At 31.9% G+C, this 21,059-nt stretch overlaps 1 protein-coding gene across 1 annotated transcript in view; it reads left to right on the forward strand.

Moving 5' to 3' along the window:
• The window catches only part of LOC149903202 (putative inorganic phosphate cotransporter), a 35,342-nt gene extending 20,340 nt beyond the window's left edge, over positions 1-15,002 (forward strand). Inside the window, exons 3-11 of the mRNA XM_090108821.1 lie at positions 8,801-8,980; positions 9,370-9,508; positions 10,855-11,081; positions 11,235-11,384; positions 11,719-11,851; positions 12,117-12,241; positions 13,303-13,422; positions 13,784-13,916; positions 14,228-15,002. Coding sequence (XP_089964947.1) covers positions 8,801-8,980; positions 9,370-9,508; positions 10,855-11,081; positions 11,235-11,384; positions 11,719-11,851; positions 12,117-12,241; positions 13,303-13,422; positions 13,784-13,916; positions 14,228-14,307 — 1,287 coding nt within the window. The 3' untranslated portion in view covers positions 14,308-15,002. The remainder of the gene's footprint in view (positions 1-8,800; positions 8,981-9,369; positions 9,509-10,854; positions 11,082-11,234; positions 11,385-11,718; positions 11,852-12,116; positions 12,242-13,302; positions 13,423-13,783; positions 13,917-14,227) is intronic.
• Positions 15,003-21,059: the final 6,057 nt, after the last annotated feature.

Raw genomic sequence — 21,059 nt, forward strand, 5'->3', positions numbered from 1 at the left:
GCCGTATTTATAAGTCTTCAAGCACACATTTTCCCTAACCCTAAGGGCATCGAAATGGACGAATGACAGTAACTCAATAGATTTTCAAGTCATGTACTATAAGGTCCCTGAACATATCTACTGGGATTCCACCCTTTGGCTGAATAAATTGCTAGACTTAGTGACTAGAATTTTAAAAACCTTCACTATAGGTATTATGGATAATGTGGAAGGGAATGTGCTTGAATAAACCTGATTTACGATTATTACAATATATTTTGTATATACTGGTCGCATTGAGGACTCCTCCTTTTTTTGAAGTCGGTTAAAAATATTTCTCTTTCTGTGTAATCGGAGAGCAGTGAGCGACGAGCAATACTTAAGTTTATTATAATACTAGCTTACCGCCCGCGGCTTCGCCCGCTTTGTCTAAAACCTAATAAATTATATACTAAAACCTTCCTCTTGAATCACTCGTTCTATTAAAAAAAACCGCATCAAAATCCGTTGCGTAGTTTTAAAGATTTAAGCATACATAGGGACATAGGGACAGAGAAAGCGACTTTGTTTTATACTATGTAGTGATTATAAAGATATCTTCTATCTAAACTAAACAAACAACTAGAAATTTTTATGAATGTAAACATAACAAACACATTTTTAAATACAAAATTTTCATACAATAATATGAACGTCTTAACTTGTGAAATTTCGTTCATCCTATTTCTTTCCACTTCAAAATCGAACCCACACTCAACAAAATAGTCTTTAGCACTAACCACTGATCCTACCGGGTAAATCACAAAACCATAGCCAAGCAAATCGTGTGTATAATTAACTTCTATAGAATTTAGCCAGCTTTAGTCATTGTTTAAAATTTATCACGCCTAGTTGTTTTGTACTATATTTTTTGTATTGTTTCAAATATGGCGCATATCATTAAGAACCATTTGTCTTTTTGTCCTCACGACATAAACAACATAAGTAGTGTATTTTTTTTTTCGGTCAATTTAAGCTAGCAATAATTAATTATTCTTGGACGTTTACAGAATGACATCTATGCGACTTAAGGCTGCAGTCTAGCAAAATTGCGTTTTCAACAAGTTATTTAACAATTTTTTCCCGGCTAATGAAATGATAAACTGATTTTTTTTTCTAGTTTATCAATTAGTGTTATATACGCAATGCGCGTGAATTTTTTCACATTTATAAAGTTACTTTATGTTACCTTAATCAGGCCTTCAAGATAAGTCTCTTTCCCCCAAAGACATTTCGAGCTAAGTTTGTGCACTCACTACGTTGCAACCGATTACAATTTACACAATCTGATCAGCGCATTATTATCCTTATATAGTCGTTATTAAAAACTGCTGAATACAATTGCCGAAAAACTTATGATTTTCTTAATTAGAACGTTATAAATTCATTAAATTTCCCATTTTTTGCCTTACAAAATCTATTGATAAATACTGCTAAAAGTTATTTTTTCCATTAATTTATTCGAGTTGGTTGAAGACCAATGAGTATTAATCCTTTAAAAAAATTTTTTTTTGAATTTTAATAATTCTTTAAATATTAAAAAAATATTTAAAATAATTAGGAAAAATCCTAGCCAATTTCTTTAGTCGCGCTCCTTGGGCCGGAGCGTTCTGACGTGTGCTCTACGCTCGATTTTCCTTCATACCGAAGTGAAAGTTGCTCTACTTCATTAAATTTAATATTTTTGTTAATTGATTATTTTTATCTTAGTTTTGTGCAAATATTCGTATTTTTAAACATTTGATTTCGATATGGAAAATAAACGAAAAAAATACGCGTGTAAAAATTATTTATAAAAAAAATTATCTTCGAACATAAAGTTAATGAAACCAAATAGATTGCAAAGGTGATTGGCAACAATTTCTTTATTTTACGGGGTGTCAGTAAAGGGATGTATATTTCTTTAAAACTAAAGTAAGCTCATAAATTTTCTTATAATATAATTTTTTTGAAGTTCCAAAAATGTTTATTTTTCGTTTGAGAAATACGAAATATAATACATATAAACTTGTATTGAGAACTTGAACTTCCCAAGTTCATCCGGGGAAATCCCCATACGGGGAAAATGATTTGTTTACTCCAAAATTGATCCGAGGTGTTTTAATTTTTTCTTCTAGTCATTTTCAACGTAGCGGCATGTTGTTTGATTATTAATTTTGTAACTTAAATACAGGATGTTGGTTTTATATTCTGATCTTACAGACGCGCTGAAAAATTTAGTCCGCCATTTCTAGTTTAGTCTAAGTACCAATATTAAAACGAATGGATTATCATCACATCATCAAAACTCAGATGTAATGGAAGATCACAATTCACAATAACATAGAAAATTCAGTGGGTGTTGAGAACTAAACAAACAGAAGTAACAGAGACGCGAAGAATAAAAAAAGAGGACGAAAACGATAATTCGTTGATGCTTTCCCTTTTCGACGTATTGTTAGGGTACATCACCAATCTGCAAAAAACAAAACTGATGATTCCCAATTGCTGATTAAAAATGAAAAACAAATAATCGACAACAGTGGTGAAAATTTGCTGATCACAATGAAACATCCTTCAGTGGTAGCAGATTTACTCATTTAAAATGTATCGGTGAACAGCGTAAAGGAGAGGAGGACAGGAAAACATTATGAATGTGGATGGTGGATTGTATACAGGGTGTAATCGATAAGTATGTGCAGGCGATTATGACGTTATTATTGCAGGTATCAAAAAACTTAAAACTGATATCGAAATTACTTTACCTAATGAGCAAAATGACAATAATAACTTTTTAAAAGTATAACGAGAAATATCTAAAAAATTTACTTTATACACTCCCATATCAAAAAGGGAAAATGGGACTAGTAGAAGTTAAACGTCTAATTCCGGCAAAAGACATGAATGCGGAAGATGCGGTTAAAAAAAATTTAATATTTGAAATACAATGCAAAAAATAACACTTTTGTCATAGATAAGAATCATGACTATTTTTTCCAAATTCAGGGACAACTAAACGTTGCAGAAGCAGAAGTCTGCTTATTTGCTGTTTGGACTGGAGTGAATCATTCGTTAAAAATAGAATATATAAAAAAGTATGTAACGTTTAGGCAAAATAAAATGATGGACCATTATCAAGATTTTACATAAATTGCCTACTGTCAGAATTGATTGATTCGAGACTTCAGCATTCGATGCCCATCAAGGACCCATCCTATATCATTCAAGCGATTGAAAAAAGAGATAAATCCAGTGCAACCGATAAAGCATCAGAATGCTAGCAAAAGATTTATAAGGTTTATAAATATAAATCTATATATTATACATAATATAATAAATCTGTAGAAGACGCGAAGACTGACATCCGCGCGGACGGAGTCGCGGGCGGAAGCTAGTCAGAAATAAATATCTTTTGTTTTCATTTGCGTATTTTTCTATTTTATAATTTTTTTACACAAACATTACATTTTTTTTTATTATATACAAAATTTGTTTATCCGTTTTATTAGTTAAACTGAACAACTTTCACTAAGAAACTTAGGTCGAAAAAAATGTATAGAGTTATGCATTTTGTATGGAAAGCTTATTTTTTTTTATATTTCGTCCAAATTTCTTTGTAAAAGTTGATCAGTTATATAAACATGAAGTTGAAGATATCAATAGAAAGTATTCGCAAATTTTGTGTACTGATAAAAAAAAATCACCCGGTGTAATTTTCACGAAAATTGTTTCAAATTGTCATTTTTGGTACTTATTACGAATATAAAATTATACGAATGATTTAATTTTTAAAAATTAAGTGGAGCAACTTTCCCTTAGTACATTTGTATTATTTACATATAGGATGACAGGATGCATTTGTTTGCACTACTAGACCAAGCCCTTAAACCAAACAAAGAAATATTAAATCATAGTAATAAATATACGGAACAGATAAACATACATTCTTATTCATATTTTTCTATAAGACATACAATACAAAGATACTTCGAAATACAAAGAATAATTTTTTTATTGAAATACAAAAAAAAATCCTGATGAAGTCAATCCTACGTATATTACGAAAAATATATGCTCTTTCATATTGTGATCTATACTACGATCTATATGATCTATACACGGTCCCTGCATATATCTCCTTAACAAAGCTGTTCATCTACTGGTCCCTTATAACAGATGTAACTCAATGCTACCCACGTACTACCGAGAAAATCAAAGGAAACCCGCTACATAATGTTGTAAAACTTTCGCACTGGCGTTTTTAAACGCACTACTAAGAAATTTCTAAGAATAAAAACACCGAATGTTTTAAAAAAAAATGTTGTGTGGTTTTATGAAACCACGGTAAAGGTGAAACTTGTTACGAACACTGCTTTATACCTACTCGGCAGCCGACCGTCACGCGACATGCGCTACACAGACCAAAAAGTTTGAGACGATGTAATAAAAGTTTCACTTTAATATCCCTTAAGCCATCTAACCATAATACATATGTATTGAGATTTATTATATCTAAATAAATATTTATATGAATAGAAGTTAAACCATATTATATGAACATTAAACACGCATATTGCATTTTGCTGAAGCATGTAATTGCATTAGAAACACTGTTTGAGAGAGTTAAATTAAAATTGGTTTTTTATTTTTGTATTGAAAGGAGACATGAATAACAAAAGAAATAATAAACTATGGAATTGAAAACATTACATTGTACATCGTTTTTATCTGTTGCTAGCTGCGCCCCGCGGTTTCACCCGCGTGGCTCCCCTCCTATTGGTCTTAACGTAATGATATATAGCATATAGCCTTCCTCGATGAATGGGCTATTTACCAAAAGAATTTTTTAAATCAGACCAGTAGTTCCTGAGATTAGTGGGTCCAAACAAACAAACAAACTCTTCTGCTTTATAATATTATTAAGTGTGGATTAAAAAAATAGCCACAGGGTTAAAACGCAAGTGCGAAAGCCATTTGTATTCAACCCTCGATCCACAGGTTCGCATTGACACTAGCGCATATAGACCACGCGTGAACATATTACAATTTTAGGGTTTAGAAGTAATCTAGCCGTTATGTGGAATTCGTATCCTATTCCCATCCCTACAATGCTGGTATGGTAAATATTATAATATTTGAAAAGGTGTTGCGATTTTTGTAACAGCTGTGAATGTTTGGTATACTTGCTCTATGTAAACGAGAAAAATCGTAGAAAAAAATATTATTCATATCTAGTGATTATATAAAATCATTTTCTAGGATTTAAAGTACTTTTAAAATATAGTTATTTTTACAGTAGGTAGTACTTAGTAAAAACCTTCACCATTGTCGCAAAAGTCGTTGATTTATTCATGTTACAATTTACATGTAGGTATTATATTTCATCCTATAAAGCAGTATTAATATAATATTATAGGTCATCTAGCACCATAACTTTCCTATTACTGGAAATAATACTACTTTGAAATTTAAACAGATTTTTTTGACGTGACAACTGACAACGTCTTATAATTCGATAGAGCCGGCTGCACGCACGAAAAACATGACTCATGCGGCGTTACCTCGCTCTGAGGCGTTCCATGTAAGGTTTGAAGTGCAAGCGAGAGCGCGGAACGAGCGACAAAGAGGCACAATCGGACGTTGTCACGTTCAACTATCGTCAGTAAACCGTCTTTACAGACAACCATTTTTTGGTAACCCCCTGAACTGAAGTTGAAAGTTTCAGATCTGACACGTGTTTTCGGCACACATGCTCTTTTTTATCAAAAATGCTACGACTCATAAATCAAAGTACACGAGGTAATGAAGAAAAATTAATCTTTAACATTTCTTAATCAAGACCTACGATAAGCTCGCTCCATTTGAACGTATCAATACGTTATGCAACTAGGTAATGAAGTAATGTCCCTAATAGCTTTGCTAATTAAAACTGCATTCATGTTGTTTTCAAAATAGATTGAAGGAAATTGCTATGATGCAGGTGGAAAAGGAATTCCATAAAACATAATTATTTATGTAACAAGCCGTTTCTAAATGGGTTAAACCGGGTTAAAAATATGGTTTTCAAAATCGGTGCAGTAGTTTCGGACATCTAATATTATATTTAAATAAGAAATAAAAAATTTCCTGTGTATTAAAATATATAATATTTTCCAAGTGATTTGTAATGTAAAAAATACATTACTTAAAATTATTTTGATTCATAAAATGTTACCTTTACTTCTTTAGAAAACAATAGCAATACATTAACAATTCTTTCTTTTTCGTTATTTAAAAGCGGCACTTTAAATTTCACAAAAAACTCGAAAGTGAACAACAAACAGAATTCAAGGGAAGGACCATTGATCCTTTGAGTGCAGAATACTAAAATATGTGGTCCAGTACATTTTTAAAAGGATGAAGGGTTAAATTTCCTTTGGTAGATAAATATTTTTATTTATTTATGACACTTTATTGTACATTTAACAGGAATTTAAAATAAGAGAATACATAAAATTGGAAAGTGTACAATAGGCGGCCTTATTGCTTAAAAGCAATCTCTTCCAGGCAACCATAAAAATAAAGGACATGTAAGACATTGGTAAAAAGCGAGGGCGCATCAAAAAGATTTAAAAAAAGAATAGATAACACAAATAATTCATTACTAATTAAATATTGTGTTTTTCCAGTTTCTTAATAAACACATTATACTGTAGGATAGTGTGTGTGTTAAATATGTATTTAAAATTAAAATTATGTATTAGTGATGTACGTGTCTGCGTACATGTTGCCAAATTGAAATTAACCAAGTATACCTACTTTTAAAAGTAGGTACATCTTTTCGTCACAGTATCACGTCCTGTGATTTTTATTCTTCAAAAACTTTGCTTATTTTGATTCGGAATGAATCCGAAATTCTTGTCAATTCTATTTAAAAAGTTACTGAGTAATTAGGTAGTTAGAAAACGCCCACGCAGCATCTAAGTTTATACGGTAACTTTGTTACAAAGAAATTACTTAAGATTCGATGAAAATTGAACGTCCTAAATTTATATATATTACAGAATTAATTAGAAAGTTTTGGAACTATATTTTAGTTAAAATTATGTTTTTTGGAAAGCTGTTATAACATTTCCATACAATATCTAAAGGTCAATGAACAACGTGGTGGCAAAATGTATCCGAGTTATGATAAAAAATAAAGAAATATGATAAAGTAGCTGTGCTCCGCGGATTTACCCGCAGTGCTCCGCTCCTGTTGGTCTCAGCGAAATGATATATAGCCTATAACCTTCCTCGATAAATGGGCTATCTAACATCGAAAGAATTTTTCAAATCAGACCAGTAGTTACCGAGATTAGCGCGTTAAAACAAAGAAACAAACAAACTCTTCAGCTTTATAATATTGGTATAGATGCGCAAAATATAAATCGCATTTGAAATCCTTTTAAAGTCTTTAATCTCTAAAATATAAACCATTTCATAACATGGCATAGACTATAATAATAAGAAAATAAACTGAATTACAAAAAATAGTTTACAATACCAATTTTTTTAAACAAAAGCGTTCAATTAAGTGATATTTGACACGAGTTTACTAAGAAAGATTACACTATCATTAGAAAATACCAGAATCACCAGAATTACATCCTATAAAACGTAAATAATTTACCCAACTAAAAATAGGTTTATCCATTTGAAATTCCCTTAACAGGAACTATCGCTAGAATGGATAATATGACATAATAAGGCCCATTGTCTGCCTCAAAATGCGTCACAACTTGTCACACGTAATGATGAGAATGTTAAGTGATAAAATACCTTTTTCATTGTATATGAGGCTCTATTAGCAGTCAATAATTTTCTAATTATTACCCCGCAATTTGTCCTTAATGATACATTGTTTTTATGCGGATAGAAACAGTTCTATAAATATAATTAGATTATGTATTTTAATGCACTTTATTTATAATTTTATTTATGTAATATTACGTAATTTGTATGACTTTCGTTGCTAAATATATATTATTTAATTGTTTAATAAATTATTATTGACTCAGGTTGGTCCAGATTAAAATATATAGTTACATAGAATAACATATTCGAAGAATTTTGAACAAAACATACATACCTTCGTCATTGTTAAACATATTTTTGATAAAATATGCGAAACAGCTGTTTAAACAATTAACACTAAAATATACGTAAATCGAATGATTAATAGATAATTACTAATGTCTTTTTTAATGGAATTCATATATCTTAATATATATAAATCTCGTGTCACAATGTTTGTCCTCAATGGACTCCTAAACGGCCTAAACCACTTAACCGATTATAATAAATTTCGCACACCATGTGCAGTTCGATCCAACTTGAGAGATAGGATAGTTTAAACATGTAGGTACCACGGGCGAACCCGGGGCGGACCGCTAGTAAAATATATAAAACAACTTTTAAATTATTTCTGACAGGACCGATATTCCTCTTAAGACAAACAATCAAACAAACGCTTTTATTTTTTAATATATAAATAAACATAAGAAAGGTATTACTCCTACTACCTATATGTATACCTCATAGTGTATGTATATTGTGAGGATGAATGCTTGTTACTCTTTCACGCAAATACTACTGAACCGCTTACATTGAAATTTGGTATGTAGGTAGCTGAAGACCCAGAATAAGACAGATTAATTTTTATCCCGGAAATCCTACAGAAACGTAAACTATGCAGGTTTTTCTTTGAAAACGCGGGCGAAGCCATGGGCGTAAATCAAGAACTATACTCTACTATGGCTCTAATCATGGAATTTTTTTCCAGGTGTTCGCATGGGAACAAGGCATCCGGGACACGATCCTATCCTCCTTCTTCTGGGGATACGTGGTGCTGCAGATCCCAGCTGGTATGATAGCTGGAAGGTTTGGCGGGAAAATGCTGGTCCTCGTGTCCATGCTGATCACGGGCGTTGTCAATCTGTTCACACCTTTGTTGGCTACTAAGGTACGTTTTCAATGAAATGAAATGAAAATCTCTTCATCAGAATTGTTTTCTTATTTCCATCGAATAATTTGATCATCAATTGTTAAAAAAATTGTGCTTTAATATTTTCCGATTCTTAATACCTTTAACTTTTGAGGTGATATTATGAAGATGTTGATGCTTATAATTTTATGGTGATTGTTATTAAAAATGAACAATTACAGAAAACAATATAGGTATGGTTGATAAAATATTCTAAAGTTTATTATAATACAAATTGGATGAAAATAATACTATACTAACTACATACATATTATTTATTAACTAAATTAAATAGACCTAGGGGTCTTTATAATAATTATTACAAGTATGGTCGTATCTTCTAAACAAATTGTTTTTTGTGATTTCAGGGAGACTGGATAGCAGTATGTGCGTGTAGGATCCTCATGGGTCTATCCCAGGGTATGCTGTATCCAAGCATTCATGGCCTTATTGGTCAATGGTCACCGTTGTCAGAGAGAAGCCGGATGGGAACTATTGTATATTCTGGTACTTATATGACTTTATCATTAAGATAAAAAATAAAAATATATATTGTTGTAAGAATTTCTTCCAAGTACATACATAATATAATATAATATGTCCCTTACATGATATTGTTGCCATTCATAATACCTACATATTACATAATCCTTGATAATATATTATTATACAACTTCAGACAATACCGCCTACGCTTGCTATCGGGGATCTTACCATAAAGTCTTAAAGCAGTATTATTTCCAGCATGGAAAAATTACAGAGTCATAGCACGTTATAGGTCTTTTACTGCAATCACTTAACCACACTGGGGCTTCATGGCATGGCATGGCAAATTTACTTTTCACTCCAAATGACATGACATGGTAGCATTGAATAAATCATAATACCTATATACATGAACATAATGCATTGCGTTCATTTCCAAGCCATAATTTGAAACATGATAACCGTTTTGTACCTTGGTACAATACACTCAATTGAGAATAAAAATATAATAGATACATATAAACACGAAGTAGTTTTCAATAGGTAATGTTCAGTTAGGATAAAAAATGAAAACTAACAATATTCGTTCAACGGAATTGTTTCTAGATTTTTCCATCTCAAGTCTTGTGGGAAATTACAAGCAACATGCAAAACGTATCGAAACCACGACTATTTGTTTTCAAAATTGAGTTAGCTAGCGTGGAGAAACTTAGATTAAAATACACAACCTATAAAACAGTAGAAAAAAATATAATTTCAATTTTTACCCAATATTGCTAATACTCTTGGGAGATTATAAAATTGTTGTATGTAATAATCATAAAAAAGAAGTATAATGGGATCCAGAGTTAAAGAAAACTTATAAGAAAATATTAAATTTTGCGCATAACAGTTATTAGGTACTTAAATTATCATCTGTCTTACACAAATTAATAGAGTAATGTGAACAGAAGAATATTTTTACTATAGTCAGGCCATAATATATTAACAACAACGTAGCATCTGCTTCACTTTAAACTTCTGCCTGCAGCAAGAAAATTAGGCAACATACGAAACTTGTTGAGATAGTTCTTTGTTCGCTATTCTTACTATTCTAACTAGTACATAACAAACAATATGTCACTCTTAAACAATACTAACTGTTCGTCCCCGCTCCGCCTGAATAAACTTCTATTTTTTGTAAGTTTTTACAATTTCTATCTCCTATTTCAATGAATATCCCCATCCAAGCAAACGCAAACAAACCTAGATTCACTAGAATTTATTCAATCGTTCTGTAGTTATAAGTGGGGAAAAAAAACGTCTTTCTTTTAAATACTATCATGTATTACTATTTGTGTAAGTAAATATATATTTATCTTCTTCAGGCTCTCAACTCGGTACCATCATTGAAATGGTGGTTGCCGGTTGGTTGTCTGAGAGCAAATGGGGCTGGCCATCTGTATTCTACGTTGCTGGTATCACCTGCCTCGTATTTGCTGTCCTCTGGTTCATCTTCGGAGCTTCCACCCCTGGTACCTGCAGGTGGATATCGAAGGAAGAAAAGAAGTTCATTGAACTCAGCGCTGGAGCTACGGATATCAATCAGTCTAAGGTATTTAAGATGGGTTTCATATTTTATGGTAACTTTTCTATGTGATCAGAATTTATTGGTTCATTTGAAGGGTGTTTTGTTTCTGGTTTGGATATTTATAAATTTGCTAATGGCAAAACATATTATGTATAACAAACCGTTTTTTTTTTTCAGAACATGCCTACACCATGGAAGAAAATTTGGACATCTCTACCGTTCTGGGCTATTCTCCTCGCTCACTGCGGTCAAAGTTTGGGCTTCTGGACTCTTCTAACTGAAATGCCTTCCTACATGGACAAAGTTCTCGGTGTTGCTATTAAAGATGTAAGTTTAAATCTTTGTTATTGGATTTAAATAAAAAATATTATGAACCAATTTAGGAATACGTCAAAATTACTAAATTATTTTCTATCCGTTTGCTTCGTGCTACTAACCGATTTTGTTGACGGTCAAGTAGATGTTCATCCTCCTAAATACGTAGTTTAGTTTTTGTTGAAAGGCTCTCGTGTTAACCATTCGATTAGGTACTTGATAATTGTTTACAATATCTTTGTTGCTACGTCATAACTCCACATTGTTGGGGATGTAATTCCTTTTCATTATAAAAACAAGATATTTTTAGGAGCATATTAAAATAATTAATTGTTGTTTCTTTCAGAATGGAATCTACTCAGCATTACCATACGCTGCTATGTACATCCTCAGTTTCGTGTTCAGTTGGACTGCTGATTTCTTGATAAACAGAAATATTTTAAGCCACGGTGCTACCAGAAAGATCTTTAATACTATTTGTGAGTACTTTTTAAATATTTTATATTATTAAAATTTGACAGTCTCCTATTATATAATTATGTTTGTGTGTTGTTAATGTTACGTTAAATTACTCATTGTTTTTATTTATTTATTAACTCTTTATTGTACAACATACTAAACGCCATCTCTGCCAGACAACCCCTTTTACATTGATTTAATTTTATTTGCGTGAGCTCCTACAACATTCATACCTATAAAAAATCTTATTCTAAATCATTGATTATACTTATATAAATTTTCCAGCGTTCTGGGGACCAGCTGCAGCGCTTCTAGGTCTCTCGTACATTCCAGCTGGTCATGTGCCACTCGCAGTTGCTATGTTAACCGTCACTGTTGGCTTGAATGGCGCTCATTATGTGGGATTCTTGGTGAGTATTACTACAAATGCACAGACTTGGTCATTGACTGATCGCCAAAAGTCCGCACTTGGGGTTTGCCAAAGATCAATGGAGCGCAGCATTTTGGGCGTAAAGCTTTCTGATCGTATTCAAAATAGAACGCTGCGCTCAAAAACACAGATTGTCGACGTAGCCCATAAAGCTGCCGAGCTCAAATGGAACTGGGCTGGACATGTTTGCCGGATGTCCGAAGAGTTGTGGGCGAAAATCACCACTATGCGGATCCCCGACAATGGAAAAAGGCTGCGTGGAAGGCCCAAAATCAGATGGCGCGACGAACTGGACTCTCATTGCAAGGAATGGGCTAAAATTGCTCACAATAGGAAGACATGGACGAAGGGAAGAGAGGCCTTTGCCCAGCAGTGGGACAGCCATGGCTGAATAATAAATAATAAAAAAAAATAATAAAAAAATTACTACAAATGCCACCATAGGCTGTATACCATAGCTGAAAGTATACCATACCGTATTACGATGTTCTAAATTTATTTTAATGTGTTTATGACAAGGTGTGGCTTTGTGCAGGGTAAAAAGTTTAAGTTTGATTTTGCTGTATACTAAATTATTTAATTGAAGTAACGCTAAGTAGGTAAGTAAGTTACGCTAATTTTTACAGACTAATTGGGAAATAATTTGAGCTTGAATCAAATTGGTTTAAAATCCTATCTGTTATGTTCTAAGCTATGTTCATGATCGCGTCAAAATATTATAGCGTAAAGCGTCAGTAATACTTATCAATTCAAGACAGTAATTAGTGTAAAATGGTTTTTCATCAAAAAATGGGTTACTTTTTACGTTTTATAGATAAACTAGCTTCCGCCCACGACTTTGTACGTGCATCCCCGTTTTTCCCCGTTCCCGCAAGAATTTCGGAAAATCCTTTCTTAGCGGATGCCTACGTCCTAACATCTACCTGCATGGCAAATTTCAGCCCGATACGTCCAGTGGTTTGGGCTGTGCGTTGATAGATCACTATATCAGTCACCTTTACGTTTTATAGATAAATGTTTAATCCTACTTTTCTTTTACAGATTTCCCACATCGACCTGTCTCCAAACTTCGCCAGTACTTTGATGGGCCTCACCAACGGCTTTGGAAACATTTTCTCCATCATGGCTCCCTTGAGCGTGACCCTCGTTGTTCGGGATGAAGTAAGTATATTTAACTATAGCTCTATTATTATCTTTATACATAAATCATATATGATCGGATCTTACTAAAAAATGAAAAGATTCATGCATGAAATTATATTGTTAACACTACCTACATTTAAAGTAAATTGACAAAAAAATCCAAATACAATTTCAACACAGACAGTTAATTGGAATATAAAGTTATTTTAAAATTAGTATCTGATGACTAAAAAATTACCTTTTCCAAAAAAATAATAATATTTTAGAAGAATAATATTTACGTTACTATGTCTCTATAACTGGAAATACACAGTCAAAAACGTCAAAAACTTTACAAATAAAATCAGTATTTACTAACATTGTTTTATTTCCTCAACAGACAAGTGCATCAGAATGGCGGAAGGTCTTCTTCATTTCAATTGCTTGCTACTTCTTGAGCAATCTATTCTTCCTTCTATTCTTCTCTGGAACTGTCCAACCCTGGAATGAACCGAAACCTACAGCTAGTATTGGTAAGTTTTATAATATTTAAACTTTGAGTCATAAATGATATTAACTGAAGAATTTAATTAAATTTAAATTTCATAATTTAAAATTCATGAGCCGAATGTAGCCTAAAAATTGACTGATACGATTTACGTATATAAAAGGCATTAAAAGTCGACCCTTAAAGGTTACTAGGTAAGGTACTGCATACAATTTTGAAGTGAGAGAGTGAGAGTTAGATTTTTTGTGTGTAAGCTAAATTTGAACTTTAACGTAATGTATACCATTATTTGTAAGCTGTACATAATGATAGCTAATCATTTTTATTTTTTCGCAGAGGATGGCGTGAAACACAAAGAAAAGGAAGAAAAACCGAAATCAAGCGACAAAGAGGCTAGCGGGGAACATAAATTCTGATTTTAGAGGATTTCATTCAACCGCTCAAAACTAGTCAATATTTATGTACAAAGGAACAACTTATTATTAGATTATTTGTACATAATATTATGTATACTGTTACTGTTAGATATGTAATGAAATATTCCGAAACGAGTCATCGAAATAGCGAAAATCCTAATCGTGTAAATAATAATTGTATTACAATTTTATTCTAATAACTTACACTTTAAAGGACACAAAGTGCAGTTTAGTTATGAACCCAGTTTTTTATATACTTATGCGTTTACCAAACAAAAGCAATGTTGGATCGATAATTTTTAATACTAGCGGTCCGCCCCGGCTTCGCCCGTGGATATTTACGTTTTCTCACCATAAGAACCATCCTCGTACTTCAAGGAATATTATAAAAAACACATTATCGAAATCGGTCCACCCGTTCACGCGTGATGCCCTGACCAAGGAAAACGGGTTTCATTTTTATATATATAGATACATATTTGTATTGTTAATAATAATTTTATTCGAAAGAAACGAACAAAGAAAAAGAAATGTAAACGAAATTTTTAATAAAGAGTTGTAATGTTTTTCTTTGTGACGAAGATAATAGTTATAATATCTATAAATAATAGACTGTGATGTTTGTGCAATAAATACTATTAGTTATTTATTCGCTTTCAAGACATTTAATTTATTCCTTTGTTAATTAATTTATTTAAAATAACAATTTAATGTATACGTTAAGTCTAAGATATTATTTAAAAGTATTAATTTGTGTATATTATTAGTGAAATAAATTTTAAAATTTTAATCTGTGTTTTTCTTTATTCCCTGTACAATGTTTACTTTTAGCATTGAGTTGTGCTAAAATCGTGAAGCTGGTATTTTGATATAGAGCGAATTTCACGATTTTTATTTTACTTTTATTAATTACTAGCAGTCCGCCCCGGCTTCGCCCGTGGTACATATTTACGTTTTCTCTACATAAGAACCATCCTCGTACTTCAAGGAATATAATAAAAAAAGAATTATCGAAATCGGTTCAGCCGTTCTCGAGTTATGCGCTTACCAACACATTTTGCGATTCATTTTTATATATAAGAAGAAGATTATTGTGTATAGATCATATTATTATGTTATTCTGATGTTTGACCTATAAAACCTCAGAAAAACACCATGCAGTATAGAAATTATTGATTTAGGCCAATATAAATCTAATACTATCAATTAAATTTATGAGATAGATGTAAATTAACTTCTTGTACAATTATAATCATCTTTATTAATAAAATGTTTTTTCACAACTTTTCACACCTACTTAAATTAATTGGGAACACAATAAAAGAAATTTAAAATTATCTCATTATAGCAAAACAATGATTTAGGTATTGCACTTTGAAAACAGACATTACAAATGCCAACAAAATTAAATTTTGCAAGAGAAATGCACTAATTTGATTTAAATTAATTTTTGATTGCGAATGCTGTAATAAATTTTTCTGTGCCGTGTTGATAAATCGGTTTTGAAAACTAGTGAAGAAAAATAGGATGATTTATGTAACAGCAAAGTATTATGGTCGGATACAGTTGAAAGAATGTAACGAAAAATAAACTTTAAATTTATGGTACCTACCTACAGGAAAGCTTTCTTGTGAGATCAAAGAAATTGTATCTATATTATCTATATTAAATTCACAAAATAAATGTGAGTTTTTATTATAATCGAAAGCGTTGCATTTTATAATGTGACGATTTTCAGAAAAGTGTTTTTCCTGAGCCCACGGAGGTTTCTGAATTGACGACCATTCTTCGACAGTGTATCACAGGTGAAGTTGTTTGTTTGTTTGACGCGCTAATCTTAGGAAATACTGGTCCGATTTGAAAAATTCTTTCGGTGTTAGATAGCCCATATATAAAGGAAGGCTTATAGACCATATTATATCATCACGCTAAGACCAACAGGAGCGGAGCAATGTGGGTGAAACCGCAGGGCACAGCTAGTGGAAAATAAACATGATTAAGGTAAATAAGCTATTTATAGTTAATGAATAAACTCAATATTAGACACAAATTATAAAAAAAACCTTACTACAATACCGTTAATATACTTATATTATTGAGCTCTACTAAATTTTATAACAATATTTCTCGAAAAGTCCTTATTGTGCAAAGTTAACAAAAGTTTTTGAAAAGCTCTTTTAGCTATTTCTCATGTTGGAGCTCAAACTGAAAATGGAACAATATTATTTCGCTCTAAAATATTAATGTAAATATACTGAAGATGTGTTCTTATACTGTGTTAGTGAATAGACGTGCATATTGTACGAAATATAAGCGGTTTTGTGAATTTTCAAATGGTACAATACTTTTGTAACAATACAATATTGTAATTTGTAAGTTTTAAAATGGCGCAAACGACAATATATTAAATTTAACATGGATATTTCTGTTCGTTAGTATTATAAGGAAACGTGTGTCTGTTTTATTGATCAAAAATAGCTGAATTGATTTGAGTACGTTCTTTTAAAGTCCGATACTAACAGATATTTTGATTGTCTCCTAGACCTGAAGATCATGTGCAAGTTATCTTTAATTTTCTTAATTTTATTAGCTTGAATCTAATAATGACATAATAGATTGTATGTAAGTACACAAAAAACTTTCAAATCTCCTTATAATTTGATTTCAGCTTTTTATAAATTGAGTCGAAACTTTATCTAAACATGGAAGTCAGCAAAGAGGACATATTAATTTTCTTCTTTTCTGTCTCTTTTCTGTCGGAAAAGTCGGAAAGTGAAATGTATGAGGAATACTGTAAGTTACAGTATTCCTCGTCTGTAAGGCTTATTTATTACCGAATAGTTGAAACCCTGCTGTCACATCTAGGGAAAAGATGAATGAATTTTAATGCAGTTCTTGAGAATATACCTATTTTGAATTTTCGTAGAGGCGTGTTTTTGACTCACGTGTTAAAATAATGGTTATCAATTTTTTTCAGTTTTGTACTTATGTCTGAAAAAAAATACAAATGTTTAATCTAAGTTACTTTTAGGAATCAGATAAAATTATAAAATTCGTAACTTAGACAAATCTAATTTTCTAAAATATCTCTGTAATATTTTAATACGGTAGATTGAGAGAAATTGAATTCGTCGCTAGAGCTAATTGAATTACGTCGTGACAACTTACCAGCATAAATGTGGATAAGTTTGGTGTACACTGGGAGATAATAAATGACATTATTATGCAAGAAGCTTACCTATATCTAATACACTGGAGATTTAACTTGGTAAGTAGGTGTGAAAGGGATAAAAAAAACATACAGGCGTCATTCAAGGTCATATTTTCTTGTTACAAGTTAATGTTCATACTGAAATCTCCTGTGTATTAGATACATATAAGCTTCTTGTTATTATGTAAATGTTATTTCGACGACATTTGAAATATGTATGATATAATATTAAGTTCATTTTAACAGACATAGAGATAGGCTGGTCATGATGATTGAATGTAGTAATTATTATTACTTAGGGTTTAGCATTTCACATTAGCTAGCCGAAAGTAAGATACCAACCAACTTGGCTGGTAAAAAAGTGTTATGAAACTATTGAATAAGTGACTATTGAAGTGAAAGCTTTTATTGATAAATTTAATATTAGAGTTCCTTACCAAAAATGCAATAATGTAACCCAAGAGTGGAGCCACGGGGGTGAAATAATAAATATCCTTTCAAATCACTAAACTCTTGATCTCGATGTACCACCATCTCCCTTGCATTAGGTTAGCACATAAATCTCCGTTTGACATGCTGACTCGACACGAGGCAGTTCTGTTCCTTGTATGTGTCATAGAGACATCTTAACGGACTTCTGGTGACGATTTATGGTCTCTAAACGCGGGAGTTTTGGCTATTATATTCAGGAATAAAGGAGTATTTGCTTATGTGTGATACCTTGAAATTTAAAGTGACGGAAATCATAATAATCATAATCATTTATTCACACATAGTACCATTTAACTTTACCAAAAGCTTTATTATAGGAGTTATGTTATATTCAGATGTTACAGGTTGACCATTGGTTGTCTGTAATTTTCACAAAATTTGTGAATTTAGTTCACAATATCTTAAAAAGTTATGGATGGTCTCCTAGGATCGTTTTCTTGTAGGTTTATATTTTTGGTAAAGATACCCTTACTAGCCCGTCTCAAAAAACACTGTATAGAGTAAAGCTTTCGATTATAATGTTTTTTTATAAGATTTCTTGTGGTGGTTTTGAAAAGAGATTTTACAATATTTTTAAAAGGTCAGGCTAAACCGATTAAAATGCCCACATCGTTTATATGAAATGGATGCTTTGGTTGTTTTCATAAACGACTTTCCGACCGCTAAGCTTTCCGGTGCCTATATTTAAATTTGAAAAAAAAATAGATTTACATTAGTCTAATATCTAATCTAATATCTAATATTCTAATATATATTATAAAGGCGAAAGTTTGTAAGGATGTATGGATGTATGGATGTATGGATGTTTGTTACTCTCTCACGTAAAAACTACTGAACCGATTACAATGAAATTTAGCACACATATAGAGGGTAACTTGGATTAACACATAGGATTTTAGGAGGATTACACATAGGAGTTTTTATCCCGGAAATCCCACGGGAACGGGAACTATGCGGGTTTTCCTTTGCAAACGCGGGCGAAGCCGCGGGCGGAAATCTAGTTATATATAATACTGTAGTGTCAATTTTTGTTTACTTTTGTAGAAACTTTATTAAATATTTTTTAAACTATTTTTCACTAAAACCGACATAGTTATCTGCATGGGTACATTCACATCGTAGTGATAGTCAAATAGACTGTGCCATTTAATTAACAGACATTTTAACATACAAATTAATGCAAAGCACGTTCGTTAAATATTAAAAAAAAATATCATAAAAAATAAACATTCTGAATGAAAAGCGAAGTAAACATTTGAATGTGATTTTACTTTTAACTTTATAAAAAGGATGGTCTTGGGTTTAATTAAAAATTCCCACTTCGTCGGGAAAATAGTTTTCAATATAAATATTCATGAGGGACACTTTGGTCCTTAGCTTCGCAGGAAAAAGTCAGTAATTATGGAATGATGGGGCAGGCGTAGCGTTGAGAGAAAATTAAATAACTTTTTCCTTTCAATCAATTTTATTTAGCGTATCCTGTTAATATGGCTCTTGTGGGGATAATAATGTGAGTTTTTCGTATTTATAAATGATTTTTTAATTTATTTTAAGGATCGGCTCGTTTTACGTTGGATATTTACTGATAAAATAACTGCAACTTTAAAGTTAATTAAATTATTATAATTCAAAAAAGCAATCTTATTCCCAGTCAGTTTACGCCGTGAATTGAACTAACTGGCAAATTCATATTATGATATCATAATAATTAACAATGGCTGGTTATTGCGATCTTAATATGAATTTGCCAGTTAGTTCGCGGCGTAATCTGTCTGGCAATAAGAAGTTATAATACGGCCGCAGGTTTATTCGTGAAAGACATACATCCATAGTTTCTTACAAACTTTCGCATTAATAATATTACTAGGATAATGTCACACTGTTTTTCTGTTTCCAACAGCATGCCATTAGTGTTGATGATCCTATTAGGAAGGTAATTGCTTCCATCTTGGAATGGACCTGCCAAGCGATGGTTGTCCCTTGAATTTGTTGTCCATTGTCCATTGCCATATGTTATCTACTTGGTATTTGATGAAAATAATACACACAATTTGTTTTGTAAATTAATATATCTTCGAGAAATCATCTAGGTAATAAGAGTAACACAAAACTTGGGAGTAAAATCGTAAAAACAAAACAGTAGATATGAATCAATTACACGTTGTTCGATTTGAACTTCTTCTAAAGGCCTAATAAAACACACAATTTTTCTGTTTACCTATTATTCGTTAGTTATGTAAGCCTATAACTTATAAGGCTTTGTAAAATAAATATTTAAACATTTTCTTCGCTACCGCAACGTACAATAAACAACAATATCAGAAAGTAATTTACACATTCTTCGGTAAAACTTTCAGCTGGGTAGGTACTTAAAAATTAAGCAAAACTAGGCAATTGAAGGTACAAAACTGCAAACTACAACATTGAACAAGATCTTCATATCCTTTTAGCGGGAAAATGTAAATGTAATTAAAACTACGGAGAACAGAATTGCATTGAAAGTATAGAAGATTCAAATGGCAAAAGTCAACTGCATTTTAACAAGGCTTTATTCAGCAATTTTGCGCTATTGTTTCGTATGGCTCATGAATTTTTAATTTGACTTCTGCCGGTTTTAAAAGGGATTTATACAGATTTGTTTTGGTTTTTCGTTTTGTAAGCGGTTGCTTTGTTCGAAAGGCGAGTGATGGCAATTTTATGAATATTTTAAAATGTACAAAGGTCTATCACAGTATTACAATATCTATAATAATATTGTAATACTGTGGGTCTATCTAAGTAATTTAGATTGCATTAAACAGAATATTATAATAGTTTTCTCTTACACGTATTACACGAGTCTAGGGAATGCAATCCCGATCCCGCGGGATCCCGATCTCGCGAGATCTCGTGTAATTTTTCGATGACGAGATCCCGTTCGAGATTGACGGGATTGAGCGGCAGTGGTCAGCGACGCAACAACACGACCTATTAGCACAGATTAGAGAATAGTTACTTCGTAACCTATTAGCACAGATTAGAGAATAGTTACTTCGTAACTATTAGTACC

This window comes from Colias eurytheme, chromosome 13 (assembly GCF_061535395.1).
Source record: "Colias eurytheme isolate Ceu_HAF_F1 chromosome 13, ilColEury1 Martin Lab GWU primary, whole genome shotgun sequence".
In the NCBI taxonomy this organism is placed as follows: Eukaryota; Metazoa; Arthropoda; class Insecta; order Lepidoptera; family Pieridae; genus Colias; species Colias eurytheme.